Consider the following 27781-nt stretch of genomic DNA (forward strand, 5'->3'; position numbering starts at 1 on the left):
TCTATGCTGTTCCTAGACTGGGACATAACAATTGAATTGAAAACATACAATTCCAAGATAAAAGAGTGATTTTGTAATTTTTGTAAGTCATAATAGTGTAAATGAGCTCAGATCAACCCACTTTTGTTTCCAATATTTATTTTCAAAATAATTTAAAGCGGTTTGTACAAAGCTTGAGTACAAAAGTTTTTCCAGAAAGTATTGCTCTTTTTTAAAAAAATCTCTGCCTTGAATATTCTATAAAAATCAAGTAAAAATACTCTTTTCATCAAGCTTTTAAATCAAGCTTTAAAGTTCACTTAAAACAATCATCTTTTGAAGGAGTGAATCTCTGACCTCACGTGTGCCAGAGACCGTTTGTAACAATCTGCTCGAATGTAACATTCGATTTATAATTTACAGAAAAAGCACAAACACACACACACACAGGCAAAAGTTCACATGATTTTCAAGGGTCAACGAATGAGACCATGATGTATCGAGTCCCTTGTGTGGTGGGAAGCCCCTCGTGGTAGTGCGTCAAGCGGCCCGGGTGCATAAACGACCAGCCCTTCCTGGGAGACTCCACCTTACAGTCGTAACGCAGAAACCGGCAACCTCCACCCTGACACACACAAACACACACACCTAAAGTCCCGCTGTCCAGTGCATTAGGCCTATTATCTACTAACTAATGTCTGAATGAAAATGGTTTGATTAACACCGTGTCCTAACCAGGCACAACATGACGTGGAATAAAAGCCATGTTTTCCATGTTAATCAGTTTTTATCCTGACGAGCTATGACAGTGAAATGTGCTGATTCTATTTAAGAAATGGCTTCTATTTCTGCGAGGTCGCGGCTGGAACAACAACATACAAAGTATGACAATGATAAACTGAGTGTAGTGCGCTTGCAGAGACTCCGCCCCCACACTCTTCTGATTGGCTGAGGTATTGGACTGATTTAGTTTTGAGTGCAATGCGTTTGCAGAGAGACTCCGCCCACACACTCTTCTGATTGGCTGTGATTTTGGATTGATGTGGTTGTGAGTGCAGTGCGCTTGCAGAGAGACTCCGCCCACACACTCTTCTGATTGGCTGTGATTTTGGATTGATATGGTTGTGAGTGCAGTGCGCTTGCAGGGAGACTCCACCCACACGCTCTTCTGATTGGCTGACACTATGGATTGATTTTGTTGTGCCTCGTCATATTGCGTCTGGTGTGGACCAAGGTTATTTTAGTTTCGCATTTTTTAAATTAGTTTTTATTTTAATATAAATTTCCTAAAATTTCAGTTTAGTTCATGAATGGTTTTGTTAGTTTTAGTTTAGTTTTTATTTTGTGAACACATTTCTATATAGTTTTTATATATTTAGTTTCAGTTTTAGTAATTATAATTTAGCAGAGTTAACAGAACACTTCCAGTTGAAGTCATTTAATTTCAGCTAAGTTTAATAGGGACTTTAAGCAACAGCCTCTGGTGGAACGGCAACGTCATTCTGTCATTCTATTGCGCATGTGCGACATTAACTGCTACTTAGCGACATTCTACTGTAACCGCCTACTACGTGAGAACAGCTGATTTGCCGTAGACGTTACTACGTGACATTAAGAGTTAATGTTATGTTTTAGGTTATGTGGCATTGTAATCATTTCTATATATCATTAAATGCCAAAAGCAACCATTCTCTTGCTTTTTAAAATCACTTTCATTTTTGTACTTTGTCTGATGATTAAATTATCCTGACACCCTCCGGCCCTTGGCTGCGCCTAGAAATTCTGTCCATAAAAATTATGAACAGAACCGGTGACAAAGGGCAGCCCTGCTAAAATCCAACATGCACCGGGAACAAGTCTGACTTACTGCCAGCAATGCGAACCAAGCTCCTGCTCCGGTCGTACAGGGACCGTACAGCCCTTAGCAAAGGGCCCCGGACTGCGTCCTCCCAGAGCAGCCTCCACAGGCCGCCGCGGGGGACACAGTCGAATGCCTTCTCCAAATCCACAAAGCACATGTGGATTGGTTGGGCAAACTCCCATGAGCCCTCCAGCACCCTGGAGAGGGTATAGAGCTGGTCCAGTGTTCCACGACCGGGACGAAACCCGCACTGTTCCTCCTGGATCCGAGGTTCTACTATCGGCCATATTCTCCTCTCCAGTACCCTGGCATAGACTTTCCCAGGGAGGCTGAGAAGTGTGATCCCCCTGTAGTTGGAACACACCCTCCGGTCCCCCTTCTTAAAAAGAGGGACCACCACCCCGGTCTGCCAGTCCAAAGGTACTGTCCCCGACCGCCATGCGATGTTGCAGAGGCGTGTCAGCCAAGACAGCCCCACAACATCCAGAGACTTGAGGTACTCAGGGCAGATCTCATCCACCCCCGGTGCCTTGCCACCGAGGAGCTTCTTGACTACCTCGGTGACTTCAGCTTGGGTGATGGACGAGTCCACCTCCGAGCCCTCAGCCTCTGCCTCCTCAATGGAAGACGTGACGGCGGGATTGAGGAGATCCTCGAAGTATTCCTTCCACTGTCCGACGACATCCCTAGTTGAGGTCAACAGCTGCCCCACTGTAAACAGTGATGGTAGGGCACTGCTTCCCCCTCCTGAGGCGCCGGACGGTTTGCCAGAATCTCTTTGAGGCCAACCGATAGTCCTTCTCCATGGCCTCACCGAACTCTTCCCAGGCCCAACTTTTTGCCTCCACAACCACCCGGGCTGCAGTCCGCTTGGCCTGCCGGTACCAGTCAGCTGCCTCAGGAGTCCCACAAGCCAGCCAGGCCCGATAGGACTCCTCCTTCAGCTTGACAGCATCCTTTACTTCCGGTAAGTAACCACCGGGTTCGGGGATTGCCGCCTCGACAGGCACCGGAGACTTACGGCCACAGCTCCGAGCAGCTGCGTCGACAATGGAGGTGGAGAACATGGTCCATTTGGCCTCAATATCTCCAGACTCCCTCGGGATCCGGTTGAAGCTCCGCTGGAGGTGGGAGTTGAAGATCACTCTGACTGGGGACTCGGACAAACGTTCCCAGCAGACCCTCACAGTACGTTTGGGTCTTCCGAGTCTGTTCAGCTTCCTCCCCCGCCATCGGATCCAACTCACCAACAGGTGCTGATCAGTTGACAGCTCCGCCCCTCACTTCACCCGAGTGTCCAAGACATACGGCCGGAGGTCGGATGAAACGACCACAAAGTCGATCATCGACCTCCTGCCTAGGGTGTCCTGGTGCCACATAAGGGTATGCTTGAACATGGTGTTCGTTGTGTACAAGCTGTAACTCAGATCAGGGGGGCCGTTCCTCCCAATCAGGCCCCTCCAGGTGTCACTGTCGCTGCCCACGTGGGTGTTGAAGTCCCCCAGTCGAACGATGGAGTCCCCAGTTGGAGCACTTTCCAGCACCTCTCCCAGAGACCCCAAGAAGGCCGGGTACTCTGCACTGCCGTTCGGCCCGTAGGTGCACACGACAGTGAGAGACCTATCCCCAACCCGAAGGCGCAGGGAAACGACCCTCTCGTTCACCGGTTTGAACTCCAACACATGGCGGCTGAGCTGGGGGGCTATAAGCAAACCCACACCAGCCGGCCGCCTCTCACCATGGGCAACTCCAGAGTGGTAAAGAGTCAATCCTCTCTCAAGGGAGAGCCCAAGCTGCTTATCCGTGCGTGGAGGTGATCCCGACTATCTTTAGTCTGTACCTCTCAACCTCGCGCACAATCTCAGGCTCCTTCCCTGCCAGCGAGGTGACGTTCCACGTCCCTAGAGCTAGTTTCCGTGTCCAGGGATCGGGTTGCCTTCGACTGCCGCCCGATCCACTTTACACCGGCCCCTTACGGTCCCTCCTGCCGGTGGTGAGCCCGAGGGAGGGCGGCCCCACATCGCTGCTTCGGGCTGAGTCCGGCCGGGCCCCATGGGGGGAGGCCCGGCCACCAGGCGCTCACATACGAGCCCCAACCCCGGGCCTGGCTCCAGGGTGGGGACCCGGCTGCGCCATGCCGGGCGACGTCACGGTCCTTGTTTTAAATTTCTTCATAAAGGGTTAATGAACCGCTCTTAGTCTGACCCGTCACCTAGGACCTGTTTGCCTTGGGAGACCCTACCAGGGGCATATAGCCCCGGACAACATAGCTCCTAGGATCCTTCGGGTACTCAAACCCCTCCACCACGGTAAGGTGGCAGTTCAAGGAGGGGGGTTAACTTTTGTGCAAATAATAAAAATGAAAAAATTGTTTAGGATTGAACAAAGAACCAAACTAAATGCAACTTAAATGTATAAAAGTACATACTCATTCATATTAAAGATGAAATCTTGTTAAATGTGGTGTATAAGAAAAAAAAAAGCATGATTATTATGATTATCCTTTTATGGTTATTTCTATCATTAATCCTTTCAAATATTATTCTTGTATTGATCCATTTATGCTTTTCGTCTATTGTATATTTTAATATCATATACTCATAGTTATACTCATATTTATGTGTTCCATTTAGACCAGACATTTAGTTTACTTCTCTGAAAATATGTCTATTTGTGGGCTAGACACGCTATTAGTTTTTTCCCTTTCTGCTCAGTGTGATCTCCTGTCTAATATGTGTTCACATGAGATGTTTATTTCCAAGTAATATAAAGTACAGCTTTATTTGCATAAGGTCTAGACATGAGGGAAATAAGAAATGAGTCTAGCACGCGTTTACACGGAAAATAAAGTAACGCAGTCCAATAGGAAAAACTTAATTTTTCGGTACAGGATGAGATCTTATTAATCACGAAAACGATTATTTATTTTTGCTAAATGTTATTTTTAAGTACATTTTTCAGTAACTGTTCTTAGTTTTGTTTAGTTTTTATTTTTTTTATTTATGTTGAAATTTCTATTTTATTTCAGTTTATGAAAATGTTTTTTGACCAATAGTCTTAGTTTTAGTCTAGGTTTAGTCTTTAGTCGTTTCAGTTTACGAAAATAACCTTGGTGTGGACATATAAACTGCTTGTCGCTGGAATCTTATTGCATTGCGCCTGGTTAGGACACGGTATGAGGGTTTATGGGTCGATACACTCCACAAAACACAACAGAAGTCAATGGAAAGTCCTGTTTACCTCATAATCGGTGCCTTTGCTGTTGAGTGCGATGTTAATGGTGAACGTGGAGGAATCGTGATGCGGACGGAGCGACGGCTGCTCATCAGGACGATAACGAACCACGAAATTCATCACAGCCTGAGCCTGAAACACAAACGTTTGTGCTGCTGTTGAGTATTGAGTATATATCTGCTTCAAAATGAATCAAATAGGGTGATTTTTAATTTTTTTGTCCTGAATCAGAGGAAACAACAGTCGTTGGATTAAAGAAGAATCAAAATATTTAAATAAAAAAGAAACAGTAAAAATCAAGTTTAAATAATGGAAATGCACCCCCCTACCTCAAAGAACTTATCAACCCACAAAACACAACCCGTTCCCTCCGCTCCACTCACTCAAACCTCCTCCACATACCCAGAACCAGACTCAGGACAATGGGAGATAGGGCCTTTTGTAGTGCTGCCCCACATCTGTGGAATGCCCTCCCTGACTCCCTGAGGGCACCTCAATCCACTGACTGTTTTAAAAAAGGCCTTAAGACATTTCTTTTTAGCAAAGCTTTTGGTCCCCTTTAGATGTTTTTTTTTTTTTTTTTTTTTCTGAACTGCTTATCTTTTTTGTTTTTAACCAGTAGCACTTTGAGATCGCTGATGAAAAGTGCTTTATAAATCAAATGCATTATTATTATTATTAATTATGTTTCCAATCAAATATGGGCTTATTGCTTTATATTTACACTGCCTTATTTACCTACAGATATATTACCAAATCATTTTAATACATATTTGAGCGATGATGCAAACAAACTGAATCACAATTTTGATTAAATTCATGGTTCAATTCAATATTTGATTTGATTCAATTCAGTTCATTCATTGAAACAGACAGTGAATCAAACTCCAAAATGAATCAAACTGATGCAATGTAAATGACCAAATAAAAAGCCTATTAAAAAATAAAGGTAACACTTTATTTTACAGTGTATTTGTTATACACATTTGCAATAGTAAAAACAATATATTTTGCATAATTACATGCAACTAACCCTAAACCACACCCTACCCCATCAATCAAAAAGTGCAACCAAAAATAACTTACAATGTAAAATATGAATATGGGCAGCAAATAAATGGCTCAGGCCAGGTGTTAATGGACGTGTGTGTGTGTGTGTGTCTCACCTTCGCATAGTACCCTGGGTAGAGTTTTTCTGTCACAGGAACGATGTAGTCTTTGAGGAACTTCAGCCACTCTTTTTCATACTGGATCTGATTCATGTGAATATCAACTGTAGGAACGTTCTCATAACCTCCAGCTAACCGCTCGTCCTGAGAGAGAAACACACACACATGAGCTGCTGGGTCACACACTCACAGACACACACACACACTCTCTCTCTCACACACACACAAACAAGCGCATGTGAGATGATGCTCTGATTGGTTTATTTCACGTTACACCCAAACCTAGGGTTGCCAACCGTTCCGTATAATACGGAATCGTCCCGTATTTAACACATAAAAGCCTTGTTCCGTATTGAACTGATACGAAGCGCACTTTGTTCCGTATTTTTGAGAATCAATTCAGTGCAAATCCATGACAGACACGTCTATGAACGAAGACATTTGTAGGCTATGATAAAAATAAAAAAACCAACGGTGCGGTAGATATTAATTTCTCCCCGTTTGTCTGATCAGCGTAGCGTTTTCAACATCTTGGAACATCATCAGAGAATGCCCTTTTAATTGGTGGTTTCAGTCATTGTGAGTCACGTATCGTAGCAACGATGACGACAAGTGACAACAGCGGGAAATGTAAAAATGACTACCTCCGAGCAGCCGGCGAAAAAGAAAAGAGCACAAAAATATACATACACGTGTTGTACTGCTTGAATGCAGTATTTGAGTGAAATATTTTATATTTTCTTTATTAGCTGTTTTTTTTATGTATTATTGTTTTGCACTGGAAAGAAAGTTAACTATAATGGAAGATTAAATATATAAAGATATTTGCACTACACTTCCTTAAAATGTTGTCTAATTAAATTAAAATAAATATTATTTTTTGCACTGAAAAGAACATTCTAGAAGTCTAATTCTATTGAATAAGTTCGCACAAGGCTACAGAAAACTGTTGTGTTTATTTTTCTTCAAATGCAGTCTAAGCCAATGAGTTTTGAATGTTATATGTTGTATTTGTTTAAGTTAAAAATAAAACGTATTATAAACTAAACAAATCCATGGTTCATTGTTGGCAAAATGATCATGATAGCCTATATATTTCACATATATGTGGTTCAGTCTTGTGCGTTATATTGATTAGGCCTACTTTGCTATTCTATAAATATATAGGCCTAATAAGTTGTATTAATGCTATAATGTATGAAATATATTTGTCTAAATGTATCAATTAGTTTCCGCAATATTCATCAGAAGTCATCATTTCAGGGGTTATTTTTCATAATATTTCATAACCAAACACACACACACAAACTGACCGTGTGTCTTCCTCCAGACCATCCGCCGAAATCCTCCATGGTCTCCACGAGCTCGTCACACATTCTGTCAGAGAACGCTGGGAACCAGTACACGTCTGGACAGGGCTGAACACACACTCATTATGATTAATTCTCTTACATGTGCTCATTAGTGGCGACACTGACCAAACCAATGATTCACTGTTGAAAAAGAAACAGAAGAGACAAAAACAACAACAAACTACTGGAGATGCAGTTTCACCTGCTCCACAACATCCTCATCGTCTTCAAAAATCCTGGAGTAATTCTCATGGATATATTTCTCTCTCCAGTCCTGGGAACACACACACACACACACACACAGGTATATTCACATTTAGTCCTATTGCAAAACATTTAATTGTGTCTGAATATCATGAACAGAAATCATCAGGCTGAAGAACACTCACACGAGGAGCGTTTGCCTGAGGTTTAAAAACACCAGAGAAGAACAACCAGCAGAACTAATATAAACTAAAGCATTATTAAAGACAAGTAAACACTCAGTAAATAAAAAAGAACAAATAAAAAATTAGCAATCGCAACAAATGGACACAACTGAACAAAAATATGACTGAAATAAACAGTGTTTTAAGATTTTCAGGTGTTCAGGAACAGAAACTAAAATATCTGCACTTTATCAATAAAACATACAAATATAGTTACAGAAGTTATTCAGTGAAGAACGAGTGAACTTTCTCTGTGTCTTCTGTAGTTTGATTAGTGTTATTATAGTGTTATTATAGAGACAGCAGTAATATTAGTGTTATTATAGAGCGGGAATATTAGTGTTATTATAGAGCGGGAATATCAGTGTTATTATAGTGTTATTATAGAGACGGCAGGAATATTAGTGTTATTATAGAGCGGGAATATCAGTGTTATTATAGAGCGGGAATATCAGTGTTATTATAGAGCGGGAATATCAGTGTTATAGAGCGGGAATATCAGTGTTATTATAGAGCGGGAATATCAGTGTTATAGAGCGGGAATATCAGTGTTATTATAGAGCGGGAATATCAGTGTTATAGAGCGGGAATATCAGTGTTATTATAGAGCGGGAATATCAGTGTTATTATAGAGCTGGAATATCAGTGTTATTATAGAGCGGGAATATCAGTGTTATTATAGAGCGGGAATATCAGTGTTATTATAGAGCGGGAATATCAGTGTTATTATAGAGCGGGAATATCAGTGTTATTATAGAGCGGGAATATCAGTGTTATTATAGAGCAGGAATATTATAGAGCGGGAATATCAGTGTTATTATAGAGCGGGAATATTAGAGTTATAGAGCGGGAATATTAGAGTTATAGTGCGGGAATATCAGTGTTATTATAGAGCGGGAATATCAGTGTTATTATAGAGCGGGAATATCAGTGTTATTATAGAGCGGGAATATCAGTGTTATTATAGAGCGGGAATATCAGTGTTATTATAGAGCGGGAATATTAGAGTTATAGAGCGGGAATATTAGAGTTATAGAGCGGGAATATCAGTGTTATTATAGAGCGGGAATATCAGCGTTATTATAGAGCGGGAATATCAGCGTTATTATAGAGCGGGAATATTAGAGTTATTATAGAGCGGGAATATCAGTGTTATTATAGAGCGGGAATATCAGTGTTATTATAGAGCGGGAATATTAGAGTTATAGAGCGGGAATATTAGAGTTATAGAGCGGGAATATTAGAGTTATAGAGCGGGAATATTAGAGTTATAGACCGGGAATATCAGTGTTATTATAGAGCGGGAATATCAGTGTTATTATAGAGCGTGAATATTAGAGTTATAGAGCGGGAATATTAGAGTTATAGAGCGGGAATATTAGAGTTATAGAGCGGGAATATCAGTGTTATTATAGAGCGGGAATATCAGTGTTATTATAGAGCGGGAATATCAGCGTTATTATAGAGCGGGAATATCAGCGTTATTATAGAGCGGGAATATCAGCGTTATTATAGAGCGGAGCGGGAATATCAGCGTTATTATAGAGCGGGAATATCAGCGTTATTATAGAGCGGAGCGGGAATATCAGTGTTATTATAGAGAGGAATATCAGTGTTATTATAGAGCGGAGCGGGAATATCAGTGTTATTATAGAGAGGAATATCAGTGTTATTATAGAGCGGGAATATCAGTGTTATTATAGAGCGGGAATATCAGTGTTATAGAGCGGGAATATCAGTGTTATTATAGAGCGGGAATATCAGTGTTATAGAGCGGGAATATCAGTGTTATTATAGAGCGGGAATATCAGTGTTATAGAGCGGGAATATCAGTGTTATTATAGAGCGGGAATATCAGTGTTATTATAGAGCTGGAATATCAGTGTTATTATAGAGCGGGAATATCAGTGTTATTATAGAGCGGGAATATCAGTGTTATTATAGAGCGGGAATATCAGTGTTATTATAGAGCGGGAATATCAGTGTTATTATAGAGCGGGAATATCAGTGTTATTATAGAGCAGGAATATTATAGAGCGGGAATATCAGTGTTATTATAGAGCGGGAATATTAGAGTTATAGAGCGGGAATATTAGAGTTATAGTGCGGGAATATCAGTGTTATTATAGAGCGGGAATATCAGTGTTATTATAGAGCGGGAATATCAGTGTTATTATAGAGCGGGAATATCAGTGTTATTATAGAGCGGGAATATCAGTGTTATTATAGAGCGGGAATATTAGAGTTATAGAGCGGGAATATTAGAGTTATAGAGCGGGAATATCAGTGTTATTATAGAGCGGGAATATCAGCGTTATTATAGAGCGGGAATATCAGCGTTATTATAGAGCGGGAATATTAGAGTTATTATAGAGCGGGAATATCAGTGTTATTATAGAGCGGGAATATCAGTGTTATTATAGAGCGGGAATATTAGAGTTATAGAGCGGGAATATTAGAGTTATAGAGCGGGAATATTAGAGTTATAGACCGGGAATATTAGAGTTATAGACCGGGAATATCAGTGTTATTATAGAGCGGGAATATCAGTGTTATTATAGAGCGTGAATATTAGAGTTATAGAGCGGGAATATTAGAGTTATAGAGCGGGAATATTAGAGTTATAGAGCGGGAATATCAGTGTTATTATAGAGCGGGAATATCAGTGTTATTATAGAGCGGGAATATCAGCGTTATTATAGAGCGGGAATATCAGCGTTATTATAGAGCGGGAATATCAGCGTTATTATAGAGCGGAGCGGGAATATCAGCGTTATTATAGAGCGGGAATATCAGCGTTATTATAGAGCGGAGCGGGAATATCAGTGTTATTATAGAGAGGAATATCAGTGTTATTATAGAGCGGAGCGGGAATATCAGTGTTATTATAGAGAGGAATATCAGTGTTATTATAGAGCGGGAATATCAGTGTTATTATAGAGCGGGAATATCAGTGTTATAGAGCGGGAATATCAGTGTTATTATAGAGCGGGAATATCAGTGTTATAGAGCGGGAATATCAGTGTTATTATAGAGCGGGAATATCAGTGTTATAGAGCGGGAATATCAGTGTTATTATAGAGCGGGAATATCAGTGTTATTATAGAGCTGGAATATCAGTGTTATTATAGAGCGGGAATATCAGTGTTATTATAGAGCGGGAATATCAGTGTTATTATAGAGCGGGAATATCAGTGTTATTATAGAGCGGGAATATCAGTGTTATTATAGAGCGGGAATATCAGTGTTATTATAGAGCAGGAATATTATAGAGCGGGAATATCAGTGTTATTATAGAGCGGGAATATTAGAGTTATAGAGCGGGAATATTAGAGTTATAGTGCGGGAATATCAGTGTTATTATAGAGCGGGAATATCAGTGTTATTATAGAGCGGGAATATCAGTGTTATTATAGAGCGGGAATATCAGTGTTATTATAGAGCGGGAATATCAGTGTTATTATAGAGCGGGAATATTAGAGTTATAGAGCGGGAATATTAGAGTTATAGAGCGGGAATATCAGTGTTATTATAGAGCGGGAATATCAGCGTTATTATAGAGCGGGAATATCAGCGTTATTATAGAGCGGGAATATTAGAGTTATTATAGAGCGGGAATATCAGTGTTATTATAGAGCGGGAATATCAGTGTTATTATAGAGCGGGAATATTAGAGTTATAGAGCGGGAATATTAGAGTTATAGAGCGGGAATATTAGAGTTATAGACCGGGAATATTAGAGTTATAGACCGGGAATATCAGTGTTATTATAGAGCGGGAATATCAGTGTTATTATAGAGCGTGAATATTAGAGTTATAGAGCGGGAATATTAGAGTTATAGAGCGGGAATATCAGTGTTATTATAGAGCGGGAATATCAGTGTTATTATAGAGCGGGAATATCAGCGTTATTATAGAGCGGGAATATCAGCGTTATTATAGAGCGGGAATATCAGCGTTATTATAGAGCGGAGCGGGAATATCAGCGTTATTATAGAGCGGGAATATCAGCGTTATTATAGAGCGGAGCGGGAATATCAGTGTTATTATAGAGAGGAATATCAGTGTTATTATAGAGCGGGAATATTAGAGTTATAGAGCGGGAATATCAGTGTGGGAATATTAGAGTTATTATAGAGCAGGAATATCAGTGTTATTATAGAGAGGAATATCAGTGTTATTATAGAGCGGGATATCAGTGTTATTATAGAGAGGAATATGAGTGTTATTATAGAGCGGGATATTAGTGTTATTATAGAGAGGAATATCAGTGTTATTATAGAACGGGATATCAGTGTTATTATAGAGAGGAATATCAGTGTTATTATAGAGAGGAATATCAGTGTTATTATAGAGAGGAATATCAGTGTTATTATAGAGCGGGAATATTAGAGTTATAGAGCGGGAATATCAGTGTGGAAATATTAGAGTTATTATAGAGAGGAATATGAGTGTTATTATAGAGCGGGATATTAGTGTTATTATAGAGAGGAATATCAGTGTTATTATAGAACGGGATATCAGTGTTATTATAGAGAGGAATATCAGTGTTATTATAGAGAGGAATATCAGTGTTATTATAGAGCGGGAATATTAGAGTTATAGAGCGGGAATATCAGTGTGGAAATATTAGAGTTATTATAGAGAGGAATATCAGCGTTATTATAGAGCGGGAATATCAGCGTTATTATAGAGCGGGAATATCAGCGTTATTATAGAGCGGGAATATCAGCGTTATTATAGAGCGGAGCGGGAATATCAGCGTTATTATAGAGCGGGAATATCAGCGTTATTATAGAGCGGAGCGGGAATATCAGTGTTATTATAGAGAGGAATATCAGTGTTATTATAGAGCGGAGCGGGAATATCAGTGTTATTATAGAGAGGAATATCAGTGTTATTATAGAGCGGGAATATCAGTGTTATTATAGAGAGGAATATCGGTGTTATTATAGAGCGGGAATATCAGTGTGGGAATATTAGAGTTATTATAGAGCAGGAATATCAGTGTTATTATAGAGCGGGAATATCAGTGTGGGAATATTAGAGTTATTATAGAGAGGAATATCAGTGTTATTATAGAGCGGGAATATTAGAGTTATAGAGCGGGAATATCAGTGTGGGAATATTAGAGTTATTATAGAGCAGGAATATCAGTGTTATTATAGAGAGGAATATCAGTGTTATTATAGAGCGGGATATCAGTGTTATTATAGAGAGGAATATGAGTGTTATTATAGAGCGGGATATTAGTGTTATTATAGAGAGGAATATCAGTGTTATTATAGAACGGGATATCAGTGTTATTATAGAGAGGAATATCAGTGTTATTATAGAGAGGAATATCAGTGTTATTATAGAGAGGAATATCAGTGTTATTATAGAGCGGGAATATTAGAGTTATAGAGCGGGAATATCAGTGTGGAAATATTAGAGTTATTATAGAGAGGAATATCAGTGTTATTATAGAGCGGGATATCATTGTTATAATAGAGAGGGATATCAGAGTTATTATAGAGCGGGATATCAGTGTTATTATAGAGCGGGATATCAGTGTTATTATAGAGAGGAATATCAGTGTTATTATAGAGCGGGATATCAGTGTTATTATAGAGAGGAATATCAGTGTTATTATAGAGAGGAATATCAGTGTTATTATAGAGCGGGAATATTAGAGTTATAGAGCGGGAATATCAGTGTGGGAATATTAGAGTTATTATAGAGAGGAATATCAGTGTTATTATAGAGCGGGATATCAGTGTTATTATTGAGCGGGATATCAGTGTTATTATAGAGCGGGATATCAGTGTTATTATAGAGAGGAATATCAGTGTTATTATAGAGCGGGATATCAATGTTATTATAGAGCGGGATATCAGTGTTATTATAGAGCGGGATATCACTGTTATTATAGAGAGGAATATCGGTGTTATTATAGAGCGGGAATATCAGTGTGGGAATATTAGAGTTATTATAGAGCAGGAATATCAGTGTTATTATAGAGCGGGAATATCAGTGTGGGAATATTAGAGTTATTATAGAGAGGAATATCAGTGTTATTATAGAGCGGGAATATTAGAGTTATAGAGCGGGAATATCAGTGTGGGAATATTAGAGTTATTATAGAGCAGGAATATCAGTGTTATTATAGAGAGGAATATCAGTGTTATTATAGAGCGGGATATCAGTGTTATTATAGAGAGGAATATCAGTGTTATTATAGAGCGGGATATCAGTGTTATTATAGAGAGGAATATCAGTGTTATTATAGAGAGGAATATCAGTGTTATTATAGAGCGGGAATATTAGAGTTATAGAGCGGGAATATCAGTGTGGGAATATTAGAGTTATTATAGAGCAGGAATATCAGTGTTATTATAGAGCGGGAATATCAGTGTTATTATAGAGAGGAATATCGGTGTTATTATAGAGCGGGAATATCAGTGTGGGAATATTAGAGTTATTATAGAGCAGGAATATCAGTGTTATTATAGAGCGGGAATATCAGTGTGGGAATATTAGAGTTATTATAGAGAGGAATATCAGTGTTATTATAGAGCGGGAATATTAGAGTTATAGAGCGGGAATATCAGTGTGGGAATATTAGAGTTATTATAGAGCAGGAATATCAGTGTTATTATAGAGAGGAATATCAGTGTTATTATAGAGCGGGATATCAGTGTTATTATAGAGAGGAATATCAGTGTTATTATAGAGAGGAATATCAGTGTTATTATAGAGAGGAATATCAGTGTTATTATAGAGCGGGAATATTAGAGTTATTATAGAGCGGGAATATCAGTGTGGGAATATTAGAGTTATAGAGCAGGAATATCAGTGTTATTATAGAGCGGGAATATCAGTGTTATTATAGAGAGGAATATCAGTGTTATTATAGAGAGGAATATCAGTGTTATTATAGAGAGGAATATCAGTGTTATTATAGAGAGGAATATCAGTGTTATTATAGAGAGGAATATCAGTGTTATTATAGAGAGGAATATTAGAGTTATAGAGCGGGAATTTCAGTGTGGGAATATTAGAGTTATTATAGAGCGGGATATCAGTGTTATCATAGAGAGGAATATCAGTGTTATTATAGAGCGGGAATATCAGCGTTATTATAGAGCGGGAATATTAGTGCTGTCACTTTAAGAGCTGCACGGATAGAATACACTGATACACATGAACACAGAAAACAAAGTCTCTCATTCGAATGGTTTAAAGTCATACTGAAATGCTCACAGAGGAATCAATAAGAGGAATCGAGATTTTAATTTTATAACAAATATCTGATTCCAGACCTCAAGTTTTCAATTCCAGAAATGGAATCGATTCTCGATGTCCAACCCTACGTGTGTTTGATGTGTGAATCTCTCACCACTGGGTTGTCGAATATCTGCCACATGTCTGGATAAAGACGACTGATGTTGTAATTAGTGGAGGAGACCAGACGCCCGAACTCATCCCTGTTGGACACGAACATGAAGATGCCCTGCAGGAGGAAACACAAAAACGGGATTTCAACTATTAAATCAACTATTTTAATACCGTTGTTTTCTAACAGCTCCAAACGCAAATAAAAAAACTAGTTAAAAATTACACACTACAAAAAATGCTTTTCTTAATAGTATTTTTGTCTTGTTTCCAGTCCAAATATCTAAAAACTCTTAAATAAAGATGCATTTACTAGATGAGTAAAATGACATAAGATATTAAGTCTTGTTTTCGGGGGAATTAATCAAAATGAGTTGATGCTTAAAAAAAAACAAAAACAAAATGATCTGCCAATGGGATCAGAAAAATAATCTAAATTCAAACAGAAACAGCATTATTTTTCTGACCCCATTGGCAGATAATTTTGCTTTTTTTTTTTTTAAGCATCAACTCACTTAATTTTGATGACGAGTCAGCATCGTCGACTTAATCTCTGCAGCCGAAAACACAATAAATTACCAATAAATTATTAAAATGTTTGCCGTTGCGCTGTGGCTTTATGCGTGCGTTTGAGCGCTGATTAGGCCATGCATTTTATATAGGCAATTAAAGGTGCATTATTATGATTTTTGGCTTATTAATATTTTAGCGCGATTAGTCGACTAATGGCTTAAATGATCGACTACTAGTCGCCTAGAAATGTTTCTGCCTGGATTCCCTCTGCACATGGAGTGAACCTCAGAGCTGCATGATCACCTGCTCACGGACGCTCTTGCAGAAGATCATATCCGGGTCCATTCCCTCCTGCTGATAGAGAGAGACCGCAGCCAGACGCGTGCGCAGAGTCTCTCCGCGGATCAGATACACCTGAGTGATGTAGGGGACGTTCCACAGACCACTGAAACACAGCAGGACATCAGGACACACCACTAATGAAGAACTTCGACAGTTATTGTTATCTACATTGTTAAAAGCGCTATATAAATGAAGATGACTTGACTTGAACTGAATCAAATCATCATTGAACATTTGCTTCATGATGGATGAACTGCAGAACTGACAAACAAATTTGTTTCATAACTGATGAACTTTGCAATATTGGCAATGTTATTGAACTAATCAAATTAAATACAATTTGTTTCATAATTGATGAAATTTGCATAGTTCATTCTGCTATTGAACTGAATCAACATTGAACTGAATTGAATTCAGTTCCTAATTAATTAATTTTGCAGTACTGACACTGTGATTGAACTGAATTCAAATCAAATCTGGTGAAGCAAAAAAAATAAAAATAAAATAAAAAATATATATATATATATATATATATATATATATATATATATATATATATATATATCTTGCTTATGTTTTATCATTTGCTTATGTTTTATCATTAATCATTTATATCATTTGAAATGTATGTTTAATGATTTTCTATTATTCATATTTATGCCTCAAGTGTAGCTGACTGACTTAGGGTTAACTTCTGTTCCTGCTGTTAAGATGAGGGTAGAGTTTCCGATAGACAGACCACAAATGCTCGAATGTCTCAGTGGTAAATGAATGTTATCTTAGCTAAACATCGTGCAGCATACGGGCTAACACCTCAGAGTGTGAAAACATGAAAACTAGATATATGTTTGTGTCTTGTGTGTCAGATTAGATGCGATACACTATGAAAAGAGGAACTTATCTCTGTTCCGATAAGCAACCGTATAATAGATCAATTTCTGTGCAGGTCAGTCTTAGAAATATTAGAAGTGATTTCAACTGTTCGTTTATGTTTCTTTATTAAACTTTTAACTGTTAATTAATTTTACTCTTCATTTATCATTTGATTGTCTGCTGTTGAGAAATAAAATTTGACTTAATCATCTGACTGGATCTCCTCTCTCCATCAAAATCAAAAATTTGAAATTTGAAATTATTGAACTGAATCAAAATTTAACTGAATTGAATCCGGTTCATAATTGATGAAATTTGTTATTGAACAGAATTCAAATCAAATCAAATCAAATTTGTTTTATAATTGATGAAATTTGCATCATTCATTCTGTTATTAATCTGAATTGAATCAACATTGAACTGAATCGAATTTGTTAAACAATTGATGAAATTTGCATCATTCATTCTGTTATTAAACTGAATTGAATCAACACTGAACTGAATCGAATTTGTTAAATAATTGATGAAATTTGCATCATTCATTCTGTTATTAAACTGAATTGAATCAACACTGAACTGAATCGAATTTGTTAAATAATTGATGAAATTTGCAACATTCATTCTGTTATTGAACTAAAATTGTATCAAATTTTATCTAAATTGAATTCATTTCACAATTGATGAACTTTGCAACATTGACACTGTTATTGAACTAAATTGAATCAAACTGAACTGAATTTAATTTGTTTCATAATTGATTAATTGTGCAACACCGACAATTCTTGATCTGAATAATGACACTATTGTCTTCTGTAGAGCTGCTTTACATCTGAAATAGTTTCACATTTGATGAATTTTACAACATTAATACTGTAATAACTTTCCTGTTTATAACTATGCAGCTGCTCTGAAAGAGTCACTCGCACACAACACACTCGCTCTACTGATACACACACACACACACACACACAAAGTGAAAGACACTCACACTCTCTTGCTCTGCACGATGTCGATGTAGTCCTCTGAGCGCGAGTAAAAGCCCTCGGGACTCAAAGCGCCCCAGAAGTTTGACCAGAGCTTCCCGTGCCGAGACAGCATGGGCGCGATCACAGCCCTGTGAACACCAGCGGGAAACATCATCAGTTTTAGGATTAAATAACATCCAGTAATGTGACGAGGAAACACTCCTGCACTGCAAAACATGCTTTTCTTACTAAGTATTTTGTCTTGTTTCCAGCCCAAATATCAAACATTTCTTAAATCAAGATGCATTCACTAAAGTAGTAAAATGACATAAGATATTAAGTCTCATTTTCTGGGGAAATAAATTCAAATTAATTGAGTTTTTGCTTAAAACAAGCAAAATGATCTGCCAATGGGTGAGAAAAATAATGTTGTTGAATTAAGATTATTTTTCTGACCCCATTGGCAGATCATTTTGCTTTTTTTAAGCATCAATTCACTTCATTTTGATTAATTCCCCCAGAAAACAAGACTTAATATCTTATGTCATTTCACTCATCTAGTAAATGCATCTTGATTTAAGAGTTTTTTGATATTTGGACTGGAAACAAGACAGAAACACTGAGTAAGAAAAGCATGTTTTGCAGTGTGATCAGGGTTATTATCGCTAACTGAAAATACAACTAATTAAAGCATCTCTTTTCACTGAAATAAAATAAAATTTAAATATTAGTTAAAAATGAGAAGTGTTGCCTTGGCAATAAACTGAAATAAGGATATGAATTCTGTTTTAAAAGGTTTATTAAATTCAGTTTTTTCAAGATTATTTAATTAATAATTTAATAATTTAATAAATTAGTTTCACTGCATAATCATGAGGCTCGTCTGCTCGTGTTCGTTCACTCACTTGTTCTCTTCGATGAGAATCCGTAAAATATCGGGATTGGTCAGAGCAACATCAGAGTCGATGCTGAAGAAATAATCACATGACACGTCCTTCTTACACGCCTCCCTGTAACACACACACAGCCGATGGAATCATGGGAAAGATCAGCTTATTCAACACATTCAACCATCTACTGATCGTGTGTGTGTGAGAGAGTGAGTGAGTGAGTGAGTGAGTGTGTGTGTGTGAGTGTGTGAGAGAGTGAGTGAGTGAGAGAGTGTGTGTGTGTGTGTGTGTGTGAGAGAGAGAGTGAGTGAGTGAGAGTGTGTATGTATGTGTGCGAGAGTGGGGGTGTGTGAGCAAGTGAGTGCGTGTTTGTGTGTAAGTGTATGTGCGTGTGTGTGATTGTGTGAATGATTGTGTGTGTGATTGTGTGAATGTGCGAGTGAGTGTGTGAGTAAGTGTATGTGCGTGTGTGTGTGTGTGAATGATTGATTGTGTGAATGATTGTGCGAGCGAGCGAGTGTGTGTGTGTGTGTGTGATGAGTGTTTACACTGCCATGGTTCTGGCCTGGTCCTGTCTAAGGTTTTCCTCAGGTCCGACTATTCTCGCCGCAGGGAACAGAGAGCGATGACGCGTCCAGAACCGCTCGATGTGCTGTTCATGATACACAACCTGCAAAAACACACACACACACACACACACACCCCATCACAGAAACGTGCAAAACACTAAATGGATAAATAAAAACCAGGGAAATGTCCTCACTAGTCAGTTGTCATAATATTTCTCTATATAAGTGAGGACACTGGCCCTCAAAAGTACAGTTAAACCTGCAGCTGAAACAGAGACTCCCATTGAAAGCAATTGTAAAAAACGCTTTGGTTTACACACGGCCTCAGCGTGAATGATCATGTGGCATGTTAAGTGTTCAGTTAAGTGGCATGGTTATGGTTAAGTGTGTCCATGAAGGATTAATCAAACTATAACCGTATTCTCACTGATCCTGAAACACTGGTGTGAGAGCCGTACGTACGTTGTTGTGTATGAAGAGTCGTAAGCGAGTGTGTGGGTAGTGCAGAGTTGCGAGTCTCTCCAGAAATTCATCCAGAAACGGCGTCGGCTGCTCGATAAACACAGCAATGTGAACCAGCGGCATCTCCTCGTCCTACACACACACACACACACACACACACATCTCTGTTATAAATCATCCTCCTGAATAGGGTTGGGAATTGAAAATCGAATACTTGAAGTCAGGAATCGGATACTTGTTATAAAATTAAAAATTCGATTCCTCTCATCGATTCCATTCAATATAACTTTAAACCATTCGAGCGAGAGACTCTGTGTTCATGTGTATCAGTGTATTGGATCCGTGCAGCTCTTAAAGTGACAGCACTAATATTCCTGCCGTCTCTATAATAACACTATAATAACACTAATCAAACTACAGAAGACACAGAGAAAGTTCACTCGTTCTTCACTGAATAACTTCTGTAACTATATTTGTAATGTATGTTTTATTGATAAAGTGCAGATATTTTAGTTTCTGTTCCTGAACACCTGAAAATCTTAAAACACTGTTTATTTCAGTCATATCTTTGTTGAGAGTTGTATCTATTTGTTGCGATTGCTATTTTATTTATTTTACTTGTCTTTATTGATGCTTGAAGTTTATATTAGCTAGGCTAGTTGTTTTTCTATGGTATTTTTAAACCACAGGCAAACGTTACATGGATTTCTGTTCATGATATTCAGCAATAATTAAATGTTGTGCAATAAGACTAAATGTTAATGATATCTAATAGGGCTGTAACGGTACGTGTATTCGTACCGAACCGTTTCGGTACAGGGCTTTCGGTTCGGTGCACGTGTGTACCGAATGACTGAATGCAATATTTTGTGTGCGGAACATAGGTACATTTTCGTGTTTCCACACGAACATATTAAGTGGCGGAAGTCTCCGCGTTCAGCGCAAATCCCGCCCTGCAGCTGATTCTAATGTTTTTTCCTATTAGACATTCTCTGGTTTTACCAGTGTTTTACCCGTCGTCACTGTAACCTAAACCAATGAAATAGACTGCAGGGCGAAAAAAAGCTTTTCCGCTTCGTGTGCGCCGCCGCACTCTCCGTTCCGTGGTGTGTGTGTCGACGACCCGCTGCGCTCTCTGCTCAATGTTCGAGTCCCTGTTTGCGCTTTGCGTTCTGCTCTGTCGTTAACGGCCCAAACACTTCAATCATGTACCGATCACGCACTGGAAAAGCAAAGTCCGCTCAAATAAGGTGACATTTCTCAGTAGTAACTAGACTTCTGTTTGCTGAGCAGCTGGTATAGTCATGCTGGCAACAATGGTAAAATGACCTGCTCTGATCACATGCTCTGGTAATAATAGCTTTGGACTATATTTTATTTTGATAATTATTAAAAAAGTGGAAAAAAAATCTTAAATTGATTATGTTGATTGATTATTGAAAAATAATAATACATTAATATATTTGTTTAATATTATTTTAATATAGGGCTATTTTCTGTTCCTGCACTGTAATCATAGTTATTTATTTATATTTTTCATTATATTTTATTATGTGATATTGGTTTGAGACTGAGAGTATTTTATTTAGTGGAGAACTTTGCAGCAGTATTTTATTTCTTATTCTTTTTTTATTTTATATCTATTTTATTAAAAAGTGTTTAAAAAAGTGTAAACAACTTGTAAAAAAAAATTATAGTAATAAACAACCTGCAGTTTAATGTTTGCATTTCTTTCCCTTACTGTACCGAAAATAAACCGAACCGTGACTTTAAAACCGAGGTACGTACCGAACCGTGATTTTTGTGTACCGTTACACCCCTAATATCTAAGGTTTTTTTAATCTTATTGGAATCGAAATTAGGAATCGATAAGCAGAATCGAAATGGGAATCGTTGAAATTCAAACAATACCCGACCCTACTCCTAAACCACATGACACAGATCTTCTCCTAAACCACATGACACAGATCTTCTCCTAAACCACATGACACAGATCTTCTCCTAAACCACATGACACAGATCTGTCAGATTCATGTCGACTGTGTTGTAACTGTGTTTGTGTTAATACTCGGACACTCACAGACAGATGACTCTGGTCCAGCAAATCATCGTCACAGTTTCCACATCCGTTTTCATACGTCCACGCCGTCGGCACGTAGTTACCCAGATAATTCAGCTGGAGCTACACACACACACACACGCACACACACACACACACACGGTTTATATGCTGGCAGTCAGAAAGAGAATCGCACATATAATCTTTTTCAAACAGGTTTGTTTTACGCCGTCATTGGTCAGATAAACAGATAAATCAGTTATGATGATCTGCGTGTGTATCCGTACACTGGACCTGTGCATTCACTCTTAAAGTGACAGCAGCCTAATAAACCTGCTGCTGTCTGTCATTAATGTTAATCAAACAACAAAAGACACAGAGAAAATCCCTCCCTGCTCGTGACTGAATGACTTTAACAACAATCAGTGTATTTAATTCATACAGTGAAGGCTATGTAGCGTTTTAGTTTTACATTTATTCAAATTCTTACTTAAATTTTACTCTTAAATACACATGTAGCTGAAAATATTAATGCAATGTTTATTTCATTTATCTCTTATATTGTATTTTTAAACTGAATAATTTACAAATATATTTTTCATATTTTTATTATATATTTAAAATTAAATACGAAGATGAAAGATGAAAGCTCATGCTGTAGATTCTGGAGCTCTAAATGTTGTTCCTCATTTCAACGAAAAATATATTTAGCGATACACTGTGTGTGTATATATATATTTAAAGTAACACACCCAACACTGTGTGTGTGTATATTAGGGGTGGAGCCGAACCCGAATACGGTATTTGGAAAGGCACAAATAATGTGTTTTTTACGAATACTTATTTCAAACAAATACTTTAAAAATATTTGTATTCGGGAACAAGAAAAACTTTATATCAAAAAGCTGCGTTTCCTCATGAGACATGGCGACCGGCGGCGCTGCTGATGTGGTGGCTGTAAATCCACTTGTTGATAAGAAAGGAGGAAAAAGACACATACGTCGTTCACACAGCGCGTTTTTTGCGCGTTCAGATTTCAAATGTAGGCGCGCGGCAAGCGCACTCATAATAGAAGCGAGCGGCGCGCCTATGTCCATGGTTACATAGCAACGACAGACGTACGGGAGAGCAAGCGCTTGTGGAAAGGAGAAAGCGGTGCGAACTGCGCTCTTCATGATGATGAGGAAGTATCAGCAAATAATTAATTGTTTTCTAGCCCTTGCATTAGCTTTATATTTATGGAGATGAGAAATGAAATAAAAAGCCGTCATTATGTCATTAATATCAGTCCGTCAGAAAAGCAGTTCTAGGCTTATTCTTGGCTGGATAACTCTTAGCAGGTTTAAAAAGCCCTTTTAAAATTAAATATGAATGCAGTTTTTGGATTAAATAAAAGTAGGCTACAGTCAAGTCAAATAAAACACGTTTTATCTCCTGTATAGTTTGGTAACACTACAATAAGATACTATTCATTAACATTACTTAATGTGTTATCTAACATAAACACATTGAGTGAACAATATATTTTTACAACATTAATTAATGTTTGTGAATGTTATTTAATACAAACACTTGATTGGTCATGTTTGTTCACTTCATTCATTGTGCATTAAATAATGTTAACATAAATAATAATGTAAGTAATGTTAAAAATGTATTTTTAAATTAACCCCAAGGAGAATAATTGCGACAGTATAACTATTGTTTATTGTTAGGTCATTTTATCTAATGTTATCTAACAAATGGAATCTTATTGTAAAGTGTTTTTAATACTACAGTTTCCATCTTTGTAACCGTGATATACACTTTAATATATGTAGCCTACATTTAATCTAAATTAAGCTTTGGTACCGAAATTGGTACCGAGAACTGTGGATTTTCACTGGTATTGGTAACGAATACTGAAATTTTGGTACCGTGACAACACTAGTAGCTCTGTTAGCTCGGTAATTTAGACAATAGGCTGTTGACAGAGTAACATTAACGTTGGTAATGGCTGTTATGTTATTTTCTTTTTAATGACGTTCCTTGTTACATGTTCATTGCTGGATTTATAGAAAAACATCAACCAATATTGCATATCCATAATTATTATAATGGATATAATTAAAGAATACTTACACTATAACGTAAATTAGAAGTGTAACGCAAAAAAACTGGATTTTTACACCTATTTTGAATTTTACTCGAATACAAATACAAATACAAATACTTTTCCCCCCTCAACAAATACAAATACAGATACAAATACCGGCTGCTTTGCACACCCCTAGTGTATATATATATATACATACATACATACACACACACACACACACATAAAAACACATCATTCATACAAGTCTCCAGTAACAGAAGAATGACTGCAGTGTTTGCGTTTACCTTCGTTGGCCCGTTGCCGTGGATAACGACAGGAAGTGTGTCATAGACCACGTTTCGAGCCCTAACTCTGGATTTCTCAAACTTCAGCACCACTTCCTCTGGAAAAACACACATCACAACACACAACACCACAAGCACAGGACACAGGCAGGATTACAACAGGACTACAGACAGTGTGTGTGTGTGTGTGTGTGTGTGTTTGTGTGTGTGTGTGTGTGTGTGTGTGTGTGTGTGTGTTTGTGTGTGTGTGTGTTTGTGTGTGTGTGTGTGTGTGTGTACCTATGGCTCCATTGAGATTCTGAAAAATGCTGGATTTGTGGTCCAGCGTGATGTTGAATTTCCGCTGGAAAAGAGAAACTGTATTTAGCATGAACGGCTACATGCATGTCACTCACACACACACACACACACACACACACACTCACAATCTCACACACTTAAACACACTCACTCACTCACTCACTCACTCTCACACACACACACTCACTCATTCACTCACTCTCACACACACACACTCACTCATTCACTCACTCTCACTCACTCACTCATTCACTCACTCACACACACTCACTCACTCACTCACTCACACTCATTCACTCACTCTCACTCATTCACTCACTCTCACACACACACACTCACTCACACACTCATTCACTCACTCACTCACACACACTCACTCACTCACTCATTCACTCACTCTCACACACACACACACTCACTCACACACTCACTCACACACACTCACTCACTCACACTCACTCTCACTCTCACTCACACACTCACTCACACACACACTCACTCATTCACTCACTCACACTCACACACTCACTCACCCTCTGCTCTTTGTCCAGGTAGATGCGTGTGTAAAACAGCTGGTCATCATCGTTGTCTTTGTATTTCCACTGTTGCACTATTGCATAAATCTCAGGAGCGAAGCCGATGAAACCTACACACACACACACACACACACACACAATCACATGGGCGTCAGCTGTCATGGCTGAGCCTATCATTGCATTGACACACACACACACACACCTCCAGAGTTGAGGAAGCGTTTCCCATGATGCACCACTGGGTATTTGGATGCAAGTCTCTGGTCCGGCCAGCAGAATCCCTCGGCCGAGAACACGACGCGATGAGAGAGACGAGAAAACTTCTTCAGCAGCTCCGCCGGACCACTGGCTAAAATCACATCATAACTACACACACACACACACACACAGACAAACACACATGCACACAGACAGACAGACACACACAAAAAAACAAACACACACAGACAGACAGAAAGACACACAGACAGACAGAAAGAAACACAAACACACACACACACTCGAAACAATCAGGTCAAGAGCACAAAAACTAGGGAGCTCAATTACAAAAACATACATAAACAATGAATAAACACGTCTAATTTAGTATCCAATGAATGTCATCATGGGCGAATGTATATTATAAAGCAGCATTTTTGGCACCAATGAAACCTCATACTCACTCAGGTCTGAAACGTGTCAGTATGTTGGTAATCGAGTTACATATCAACAAAGAAACTCCTGTTCAGGAAAGAAATCAGGTCATGGCTTTGTGTTGATTGTGTGTGAAGTGAACACACACCTGTCCACAAACATGACGACAGTGTTGTGTTTGTCTTTGTGTTTCTCTAGTTCTTTCTTCAGCCATCGAACCTTCTGGCCTCCACCGACGGTCCGAGCAACATCACCCCCCTTCCACTGCTCACCCAGACCCAGGACCTGCACACACACACACACACACACACACACACACACACACAACACACACACACACACACACACACTCACAGTATTTGCACATCTAGTGGTTTAACATTTGGAGTAATAAAGATTTTTAATGTTTCTGAAAGAAGTCTCTTCTGCTCATCAAAGCTGCGTTTATGTGATCAAAAATACAGTAAAAAATATGAAATATTATTCTAATGTAAATCAGCTGTTGTCTATGTGAATATATAGTAAGGTGTAATTTATTCCTGTGATCAAAGCTGAATTTTCAGCATCATTACTCCAGTCTTCAGTGTTCACATAGACAACAGCTGATTTACATTGGAGTAATATTCACTATTTTACTGTATTTTGATCAAATAAATGCAGAGCAGAAGAGTACTCTTTCAAAAATATTAAAAAAATCATAGTTATGTCAGGCTTTCGAGCGCTAGTATACCTGAACAGTGTAGTTGAACTGTCGGATGGTCCGCATGAACCTCAGGTAGCCGTCGGTCGCTTCTGTGGCTGCTGTGATCACCAACACCTCACCTGAACACACACACACACACACACACACTGTTATTATACTGTAATACATCACTGAGTTATTCACTGAGTCCTGGAGATTTTATTCCCTGATTTTCCGCGTGAGTCAGACAAAGATAACCAAGTCAAAAACACTAAAACATCTTCAGAAAATAGTTCATTGGTGCAACTGTTGATCATTAATGATGTGAAGACCATGAGAAACCATCAGAAACTCAAACCAGTTTCTCCTGTGGAAGCTTCTAGATCTGTGTGTTTCTCGTGGTTCTGTGGATCCAGAAGCTTCTGAAGGACCGTTTCCATAATCCATGTATTTTCAATACATTTACGTTCTGTTTTATGAATGTTTTGAGTCACCCTTAAAAAAATTATCATGGTAAACACAGTTTCCACCAACACACCACAGTTACTGAATAGTAGTAAATATGAAATATGGGAACTGATTCAAACAGTGTGAGAATTTTTTTTGTCATTTTGAGACACTTCTTTGTGATGACAGTAAACAATAGTTAACATAATGACCTTTTGTTACGATCTGGTTTCAGTCTGTTTACGCTGAGATTGTGATTCGGATCGGCGGTTACATTCCGATTTAAATCTGACTGTACATTTAAATGTAAGAAAATTATTTAACGGTTCTTACTGGGTTTTCCGGATCGCGACTCGGTTCGGCAGAGCTGAACGGAGCCCAGAAACAGGATCAGGATCACGCGCACCGCAGTCATCGCGCTCGAGGGTCTCGCTCGGGTTCGGTTCCGTTTTCACGCCGATTCGGTGCAGAACTCTCCCGAAATTCGCGGACGAGAGGCAGGAATTTCACCGTCAACATGAAGAATCCGCCTTGTTTCCGCTCGGACAGCCAATGACCGCGGAGCAGAAGATGACGGACAGACAAGCAGCCAATAGGAAGATAGAACGCGATGGCGTTCGACCAATCAGAGTCAGACAAATGGAACGTGATTCTCCTAAAAAAAAATCAACCCCTTCGGCTACTGAAAGAGAGATTGAGGGAGGAGTGCCACGTTTTAGGAATTCTAA

The 27781-nt window shown here is 38.6% G+C and overlaps 1 protein-coding gene across 1 annotated transcript; it reads right to left on the reverse strand.

The window, feature by feature from the left end:
- Positions 1 to 121: 121 nt before the first annotated feature.
- plod3 (procollagen-lysine, 2-oxoglutarate 5-dioxygenase 3) lies at positions 122 to 27600 on the reverse strand. Its single transcript, XM_084098094.1, has 19 exons — positions 27387 to 27600; positions 26655 to 26746; positions 26073 to 26209; positions 25494 to 25657; positions 25289 to 25401; positions 24735 to 24798; positions 24456 to 24553; positions 22095 to 22196; positions 20015 to 20146; positions 19532 to 19653; positions 18999 to 19103; positions 18117 to 18242; positions 16217 to 16358; positions 15405 to 15518; positions 7798 to 7869; positions 7557 to 7661; positions 6241 to 6387; positions 5081 to 5206; positions 122 to 604 (listed from the first exon to the last, which is right to left on the reverse strand). Exons 1-19 carry the CDS (start codon positions 27466 to 27468, stop codon positions 449 to 451), a joined length of 2199 nt encoding a protein of 732 aa, XP_083954220.1. The 5' UTR covers positions 27469 to 27600; the 3' UTR covers positions 122 to 448.
- Between the last annotated feature and the right edge of the window lie 181 nt (positions 27601 to 27781).

This window comes from Abramis brama (genome assembly GCF_963993115.1).
Source record: "Abramis brama genome assembly, chromosome: 22".
In the NCBI taxonomy this organism is placed as follows: domain Eukaryota; kingdom Metazoa; phylum Chordata; class Actinopteri; order Cypriniformes; family Leuciscidae; genus Abramis; species Abramis brama.